General features: G+C 35.7%; 1 protein-coding gene across 1 annotated transcript; it reads left to right on the top strand.

Moving 5' to 3' along the window:
* Nucleotides 1–603: 603 nt before the first annotated feature.
* On the top strand, nt 604–1,155 carry LOC149177509 (uncharacterized). The gene has a single exon (XM_089421773.1). The coding sequence runs from the start codon at nt 604–606 to the stop codon at nt 1,153–1,155; it is 552 nt and encodes a 183-aa protein (XP_089277899.1).
* The last annotated feature ends 8,616 nt before the right edge of the window (nt 1,156–9,771 follow it).

Here is a 9,771-nt window from a genome sequence, read left to right as displayed (position 1 = left end):
AGTATCATTCTTCAGGTTCAAGAAACAACGGAGGGGGTTGAAGAAGACTCGGAGATGTTCACCAATGAAATCGGGATCGAAGATATGGAATTAAGCGATATACTAGAGCAAGAAGGTATGGATCTACCAAACATGGTTGAGAACTGGAAAAAGAAGGGAATGGAACACATATCAGAAGAGGAGGTAAAGAGAATCAATGACATATTCATAGCACGGAAAAGGGCAGAGATGGAGCTGCAAAGAAAGAGCTTGGGTACAGCTAAAGGGATAGGGGTCCATACACAGGGATTTCATCAAACTTCCACCAATTCCAAGCATCGGAAAAAGAGAGGACGAAGGACCAACAATGAGGCATTACAAGAATTGGGACAAATTCTCTTGAATTCCGGTAAGATGAAAGCCCTAGAGGGTTTTTCACTAACCTCCTAAACTCTGTTTAAAATGAAAGTTATTTCTTGGAATGATAGAGGGCTAAACAACCAAATAAAATAGCGTCTATTAAATAAGAAGGTCCAAAAGGAACAACCAGACATAGTGTTTGTGCAGGAAACTAAGTGCTCAAGAAGCACGGTAGTCAATATCAGAAAAAAACTAGGTAAATGCATGGAATACTTGGAGACAGCTAGCAATGGATGGGAGGGAGGCTTGATCATTTTGTGGAATCCACAAGTAATCCAGCTCCTTTCCTCTGAGGCAGCCAGATCCTACATAGCTATAGAAGTCCAAGTAGTAGGTAACTCTGAGACTTATCTTTGCACCAATGTCTATGGCCCCCAGAAGCTAGAGGCGAAAGTTCTATTTCTAAGAACTTTTCTCAACCTGAAGCTAAGATATCCCCAAGCTAAGGCGATCTTTGGAGGTGATTTCAACATGATCACCTCACTCATGGAAAAGAGAGGAGGTTTAAGGAAACTCAACAGAGACTCTAAAGCTTTCCTAGACTTCATTAGATCGGCCAATCTGGTGGATGTTTTCCCCAAAAGTGGCGCTTTCACGTGGAACAACAAAAGGGGAGGTGAAAAGCAAATAGCCTCTCGTCTGGATAGATTTTTAGTAACAGAAAACATACTGCTGGAAGGAATCATTGTTGAATCGGACATTCTTCCCAGTGGAGGGTCAGACCACTGGCCCATCACATTGACTGTAGCAATCTAAGGCACTCTTAGAAATAAATCTTTCAGATTCGAAAAATTCTAGCTCACTCATCCTGAGTTCATTCAGAAAATTGAACAATGGAGGAAAGAACCATCAGGTATTAAAGGTACCAAAATGTATCGATTACAGGGTAAGTTGAAACACATTAAAGCCAAAATCAAAATCTGGAATCATGAAGTCTTTGGGAATATATTCAAGGGAAAAAATAAACTAGAGGAGCAATTGGAACATATTCATGAAGGATGGATTCAAGGTAACATAGACCAAGAAACTATGGATAGGGAAAAGATGCTTATGCAGGACTGGCAACTGCGATGCCAACAGGAGGAAACACTTTGGAAGCAAAAGTCTCGAGTTCAATGGCTTAAGGAAGGAGAACAGAACACGAAATTCTTCCACAGATCATCCATTGACCACAGAGGGGCCAACAAGATTCTAAGCCTTAAAGATGAACAGGAAGCCACGTTACAGACACATCAAGAGATCTCAAACCTTCTTATAACACATTTCAGCAGAATTGCTCAGGAACCTGGGATTGACAGAGAGGAGATCATTGAGGAACTTACACCCTCCATCCCCAAGCTAACTACGGAGGAGCAAAACATAGATTTAATTCAAGAAATTCCCTAGAAGAGGTGGAAGAGGCTGTAAAATAGATGCCTAATGATAAATCACCTAGGCTTGATGGATTTAACACCGACTTTTACAAAGCTTGTTGTGAGATAGTTAAGACAGAAGTCTGGGAGGCAATGGAGGATTCTCGGCGCTCCTCTTCAATTCGCAAGTCCCTCAATTTTACCTTCCTTGCCCTTATTCCAAAGGAGGAGGAAAGTAACACACCCTCAAAGTTTCATCCAATTGCGCTATGCAATGTCCTATACAAGATTATTTCCAAAGTCATAGCCAATAGAATGAAACCCATACTTCCAGGTATAATTTCGGAAGAGCAATTAGGCTATGTAGAAGGGAGACAGATCTTGGACAACATCTTATTAGCACAAGAGATGATTCAAACACTTCAAACACAGAAGAAAGTAGGTATGATGATGCAACTAGACCTGTCAAAGGCGTATGATAAGGTTAACTGGCACTATCTAGAAGCAATATTGAAAGCCTTTGGCTTTGCTGAAAAATGGATAGTTTGGATCCTAGCTTTAGTCATATCCGCAAGATTTTCAATACTGGTTAATGGAGCCCCTACTACCCAGTTCTCTCCTTTGCGGGGTCTGCGGCAGGGTGATCCCTTATCCCCCTTCCTTTTCGTGATTTTGATGGAAGGTTTAAGCAGACTAATCCGAAAGGCTAAAGAGGAAGGAGTTATTGAAGGACTTCAGCCCATACCCTCTATTCTAGCAACTACTCACCAATAATTTGTTGATGATACAATGTTGCATGGCACTCCCTCAGTTAAAGAAGCTTTGGGATACAAAAGTATTCTCAATCTCTTTAGCAGGGCCTCAGGTATGGAGCTAAATCTCTCAAAATCCTCTATCTTCTTTTTCAATACACACCTAGCTGTTCAAAAAAATCTTTCTACCATCCTAGGCTTTAGAGGAAGTAGCCTCCCCTCGAGATACCTAGGAGTTCCGCTAACGGACAAGCCCTGGAAAAAATCGCACTGGGAAAATATTTTAGCAAGCCTAGAAAAAAGATGTCATCATTGGACACACAGAGCCCTTAACTTCGCAGGCAGATTGGTCTTAACCAAAGGATTCCTCCAAGCCATTCCACAATACATGCTTTCCATTCTTCCAACTCCCAAGGGAGTTTTGCAGAAGATAAGGGTCATCCAAAGGGCTTTTCTCTGGTTGGGTAATTCAGAGAAGAAGAAATGGTCGCTAATGGCATGGAATAAGTTGTGCAAACCCAAACATCTGGGAGGGCTGAACCTGCAGGACCCATTCACGGTTAACCGTGCCTGTGGAGAAAAATTATGGTGGAGGTGGCTGAAGGAACCCAAATTACCATGGGCCAAACATTGGAAAGAGAAGTATGCTCAAAATTACAGACTGCAGAACTTAATCCGAATGCAAGATACTCCAGAAGGCTCTCCAATTTGGAACCTAGTGAGAAACAACTGGCACATAATTCAGGAGCAAATTTTTTGGGAAATTCGAGACGAAAAAACAACCCTTTTCTGGGAAGATGCATGGCAACAACTCCCTAAGCTGGAAAGCCCTGAATTCTTAGATATCCAAAGAAGCAACCAGGAACTAGGGAGAACCACAATGAATCAATATTGGAAGCCTAACAAAAATGACCAGGCGTGGATGACATGGTTATTCAATGAGATAGATCATCTGACAGAAGAAAACAATAGTTTAAAGGACTTGCGAACACAGCTAGCCAAGAGAAGGATAAGGAAAGCAGGGGATAGTGACCAATTACGTTGGGGAAAGCTTGAAGGAGGCAACTTCACACTTAAAGAAGCAAGAACACACATAGAAGACACTGAGTATGAAGAAAAAGTCAAATGGCATAGCAAAGTGTGGGACGCCCAACTATGGCCGAAAATCAAAACATTCCTATGGCTCCTAATGCACAGAAAAACACTAACCTGGGAGAATCTCAGGAAAAAAGGATTCATAGGTCCTTCTCGCTGCCCCATGTGTGGAATGGAAGAGGAAACCATGAATCACCTCCTCAATACCTGTGATTGGGCAGACAGTATATGGAATTGGGCGGAAACCATTCTTCAAAGGACGGATAGGGTTAGGAATTCAATTCAAGAAACAATCGAGAATTGGAGTGGTAATTTCTCCAATACCCAATTGGTTAATACCATATGGAAACTTATACCAGGGTTCATAGCATGGACAATTTGGAAAGAAAGAAACCGGAGAGTTTTCCTAAATGAAATAAGAGGCATAAATCACATAAAAGACACAATTCTTCAAAATATCAAGCAAACGATTCTCTCCAAAGGAAGAATGGAACAGGACAAAAACATCTCTAGTTCAGACTTACAGATTCTGAAAGCTTTTGACATTAACATGGGAACCTTCACGTCTTCTTCGAATCGTCAACAAGAGCTAAATACCAATGTGAATACCTGGATTCCTCCACCAACAGGCTTCCTCAAACTCAATTTTGACGGAGCCTCCAGGGGAAATCCGGGACCTGCAGGAATTGGAGGTGTTCTTAGGAACAACAAAGGTGAAATTCATCACATTTATAGTCAAGCGCTAGGTGAAAGAACTAATAACGAAATGAAATTTGCAGCGCTTGAGCAAGGTTTGAGAATTATCAGAAGACTGAAAGCTGGAGCCACCGTGGTGGAAGGGGACTCTCAACTGGCAGTTACAGCAGCAAGAAGAATGTATACAGGAGCTAAACCAAGTAAAGTCACACGGCATTGGAGGCTTGCCAAGGTAACAGAAATCATCGCAGAACACCTATCACACCTGGACAAATTAATTCTTCATGCAGTCAGACGTAAGGCGAATACAGTGGTAGATCATTTGGAAAACTATGGAATTGATAATCCCTTAGCCAACTTGGACACTTGTTGGTAGGAAATCACATGCACGGAGCTGAGAAACAGGTGCACTCTTCTTTCGAGGCAAGACATCATTTAACGAAAGAAGAGGCTTAGGGGTATGATGAATTTCCCCATATGTGAAGAATGAATCCACCCAACCAAAGGGACGTGAAGATAAGTGGATGGCAGGCTCAGGGAGTACAAGAAAGGAAGTGGCATTCAATATACAGGAACGTAGGGCTAGTACCAAGGAGCACAACGAACAAAAATTATGGGCACCGCCGGCATCAAAACACAAAAGAAGACACTTGGCACTCAGCGAATTGGTTCAAGCGTGGCAGACTTAATAATAAGGATTCGGATTATCAACAAAAATGTGGGAATCGGAGCAGCAATTATTATGAATGGACGTGCGATCATAAGACGACGAGATGGGAAGCCTTAGGCGGTTCATGGTTTCCCTCTTCTATAACTACAGCTTCCAATCACAAGAGTAATGCACTGCTTTCCAATGGCAATCAGCATAGTATCAGCTGTGTTCTTAGAAGGTTTCAAATCTCCGTTCTCTGCCATAGAAGCATGTCGTGTGAGGGTAGCTGTAATGCCTCGGCAAATAAAGACCTGCATAGTGCTTGGGAGGCTTATCAAACAAGAACTTCCCTTAAGGAAAAGTGAAAAATTGAGGAACTTGAAGCGATTGTTGCAGAGGAGGAAGAGCACCTGGAGGAACAAGAGTTAGAAAAGGAGATGGAATGGATCCAGGATCCCGGAACGACTACCACTTAGGCAACCCAATTTGTTCGTACTCAGGCGGAGATGTGGCGCATGAAGACTATGTTAGCAAAGGCAATTAGTATGTAAGGGGAATACCTTAATCAAGCTCATCAAGCCATCTCCGTTATATCCTTGGATCACATGACGATGCTGGAAGCCCTGGTTTTCAAGGTCAACACTCGTGCAACAAGTTGGAAATCTCTCCCAGAAGATGAGTGTGCTGATTAGTCTTCTAAGACACACTATTTGCCAAGATTCCTCTTCTGTAGGGGAGGGTGAGGAGGAGGCCACGGGAACCAGCCAGGGGATGCGTTCATCTCAGCGACCACCTCTGCCCGGTAAATCTACTGCTTCAGCTAACCCGGATACCACCACCAAAGATTATGTCATCCTCGAGTTGTAATGGCATGTTTTGGCAGTCTTAGTTTGCTATTGATGCTCAACACTTGTTTTGTTTCTGTTTCGCAAGTTTATTGTTCACCTAGTTATATCTTTGTTTCTCAAGTTCACTGGTATTCTACATGTTTTGTCTTTCTCTGTCTCAGAGGACCATATGGTCTGCTTTATTTATGTTTTCCAGACACTGGGACGGGCACTCTGTTTTGCTGGCCCCAACCTTTCTCTGTGCCACCCTGCGTGGTGTGCCTTGGGGCCGTTTTGAGAGATTTTGCGGCTGTTAAGCATTGTAATTGGGCAAGGGTGTCTCTCTTTAGTCTGCATGAGCAAACCCTTTTGTACTCTATGTATTCTATGAATTAATATGAAATGTTGATTTACAATATATATATATATATATATATATATATATATATATATATATATATATATATCTATATGTGTGGGAAAAAATAAAAATAAAAATTGAAGCAAGATTTGCACCTATAGAGATTGGATTCCTTTCAACACTTGGTAAATCTGGAGTTAAAATGGATCTACACTGGTCCTTCGTAATATTATTTACATTTATATAAATCTCACAGCTCTACATATAGAAATATTCTTATTTTTAATTTTATTAAAACTGAATAATAGATATAGTTACATATATATGTGTGACATTTAACATTTTTATTATATATGTAATTTAACTTAATTTTTAATATATATATAATTTAGCAAAAAAAATTGTAAATATTGAATTTTTATATTCTTATTAATTAAATTTCAATATCAAGTTTTGATATATAATTATTAGAAAGGTTATAAATATAAATCATTATTAAAATTTATATGCTAAATAATTTATAACTATTATTTATATTTTATATATTTTCCATTTTTATATTTAAAAATATTTTTTATTTTAATTATATGTTTATTAATTAATTTTTTTAAGTTTTTGTTTATTTTGTGTTTATTAATTATATGTTTTGAAATATCATGCTTATGAATATGAATTATTATTATTTTAATTTATTTTAATGTGACATGCATACTATGATTTTTCCAAAAAATGATATTGGTAATTTAATTAATAAAAAAAATTACATTATAATAAATTAAATTGAATTGATTTATTATATTTATTATTTTTGACTTTTTAATTAAGCTCAAATTATGTTTTATTATTATTACTTTTTGATTTAATGTTTTAGTATTTCAAAAAGCACTTCACAAGACACTTCACAGTTTACTATGAGAGAGATGTTGTAGTGTCCTTAAATAAGTGTAAACATTTAAATATCATTTCATTATACAAGAGATGTTAGAGTGTCCCATATTGAAACCATATTTAAATGTTTAGACTCATTTATAAACACTACCTCATAATAGATTATAAAATACCAACGCAATAATCTAATATAAATATTATGATAATTAAAAAAATATTTTAAAAACTATATTTTATATATTTATTTTGTATAACACCCATATACATAAAGTCATACCTTATCATTATGTGATTGGCATTATACCTACCATAATATAACCTACAGATGAGTTTAAAATAATGTCTAGTATGCCCACTCTGGGTTTGTAGGATAAATTTGCAAAGAAATAATATTATGGAACTTGGAGTAGGATTGTTAAACGTTCGCAAATCTAAACGGAATCACTTATAATCACCCTGATAGGATTGATTTGCTTGGGCAACGAAACCAAACAGTAGCTGAACTATTGTGTATTTCAGTTTTGGGATTAATATTGTGAGAAGACTTGAACTCTCTTACTATACATAAACATATATGGATAGATAATATTGGTGTTTCCATGTAAACAGAGAAATAATGGTAATGTTTACCTGACATGTAGAAATTGAAAAACTAAACCCAAAAAAACATGTAAATTCTATAATCATGAGCTTCATACTTATAAATGCTTATAAAAAATTTTAAATATCACTTATGGATAATGGATTATATATATATACATATATATATTATAAAAAATAAATAAATTTGGTAGTATTGCATTTTCATGATGTCTAATATATTATCTTGATGTGAGAAGGGAATTGAATCAGTGACATAAATAGGTTTGTCTATGTCCAAATAAAATTTGTAGAATTTTAATTTAATTATCAACAATATACATCTTAAGATTACATTCATATATATAAAATAATATTTTTTTTTAGAAAATGCAACAAGTATATTAATAATATAAATTGGAAAATAATTGACATAAATATATTTTAATCCATAATATTTAAAAAGGGTGTATTATTTCAAGCAAGAATGTGGTTTTTTATTATTTAAAATATATTTTTGAATGCATAAATAGATTCAGCATCCTGAAAAACCCTTCAGGCACTTGAATTCTATAGATTAAACAACATAAACTCAAGTTTTTGAAAATATATGCCGGATTTTGATTAAAGTTAACAAAAAAAAATAGTGAAAAAAATTCATTTCTTCTATAAATTAGACTACCCTTTAAAAACTAAAAAATTTACATCTAATTTTATTGATCTTTTAATAAAGTTAAATTAATTTTACACTAATTAATTATAATCAAATTAATAATTTGAAATTTAGAAATTGGAATAAAAAACTATAATCCAATATTATGGAGTGTATTAAACAAATCTCTCTTTCTCATATAATGACATTCATTATTGGCCTTCTTGCTGGTGTTTATGAAGACTAATGCCCCTTCAATCTTAACATTTGGAATGGACTTCCATAATGATGATCATGATGAAAAAGTTACACATGAAGATAGACATAGACAGAACACTGTCATTCCAAATTGTGTTAATACTAAACCACATAATATTTTAGGACATCAATTTTAAGTGATTTACACAATTTTGCATCGAGAGAAGTTGAGTACTCTTATGGAGAGTGAGATTTTCTTATAAGTATGTAAGTGTATAAAAAACTAAAATGAATTGTAAAATGTTTATAAGTATTTTAATTTATTTTAAAATTGTGTTTAGAATATGTTTTAATATTATTTGTGGGGGTTTCATATTTTTTTATTTGAAAGATAAATTATAGATATTATTTAAAATTAAGAGAGAATATTTGTAATTTATAATAGACAAATAAAAACATAATATTATATCTTTATTAATTGAGAATAATGATCTTTTGCTTCTTTTAGGGGTGATTTTCAATTGCACTGAAGTGTGATTGCAAAGTAATTTCATAATAAATTTTTTATATTGCTCTTACATTTTTATATAGTACTTTCTATTTTTTAAGAACATTTTAGAGAAGGAACTTTCTAGTGAGCCCTTTTACATTTATTGATTTCACACCACTACATAGGTCTTCTTTACTAGTGATGGCCTCTATAAATAAAAATACATAATCACATATCTAATAATTAGGGGGTTAAAGAGGTTAGGACCCTAACACTACTTTTTGCCTCTTCTAATGTTGCATTTCTTGGTTCTGGTCTTGGTCACTCAATTTCCATTACATCATCAAGTGGGTGTATTATTTCTTACTCATTCAATCTCCCATAATTTGAGTTCATGGATTGAACCTAGTTTGATGCCCCTGAATGATCTCCCTTGCTCATGTTAATCACCATGGTTCAAAGCATATTACGCTTCACTTCCAAGGCTACCATTTGGCAATTCTATCATATAAGTGTGCCCATAATTGTGGCAACCTAAGTAATTGCTTATTGCTCATTCTCATGAATCTTTGTAATGGTTGTTAAAATTGATGACGCATTGGCAATAATAACTTTTCCCGGATTTTTGAAAGCCCTCCTAATTTTCCGCAGTTCCTAATAATCCATTATAAGACAAGAAAGACAGCATTAACACACCTACAAAAACATTACAAAATGAGCAACAAACCATTATAGCTAGACCTAATCAAGAGAGTGGTGCCAAAGAGAGGAAACATAAATCAAAAGCATTAAACCAAAGAAAATTAGAAGCATTCACTATAGGCCTGTAG

This window comes from Pinus tabuliformis, chromosome 4_1 (genome assembly GCF_031772625.1).
Source record: "Pinus tabuliformis cultivar Carrire ecotype Pingquan chromosome 4_1, CPIR1, whole genome shotgun sequence".
Lineage (NCBI taxonomy): Eukaryota > Viridiplantae > Streptophyta > Pinopsida > Pinales > Pinaceae > Pinus > Pinus tabuliformis.
Note: the sequence above shows the minus strand (reverse complement) of the source record. Positions and strands in the feature narration are given on the sequence as shown.

Bases quoted from the DNA above. Each gene is read 5' to 3' on its own strand.
- LOC149177509 (XM_089421773.1), top strand. From the start codon at position 604: ATGGAATACTTGGAGACAGCTAGCAATGGATGGGAGGGAGGCTTGATC.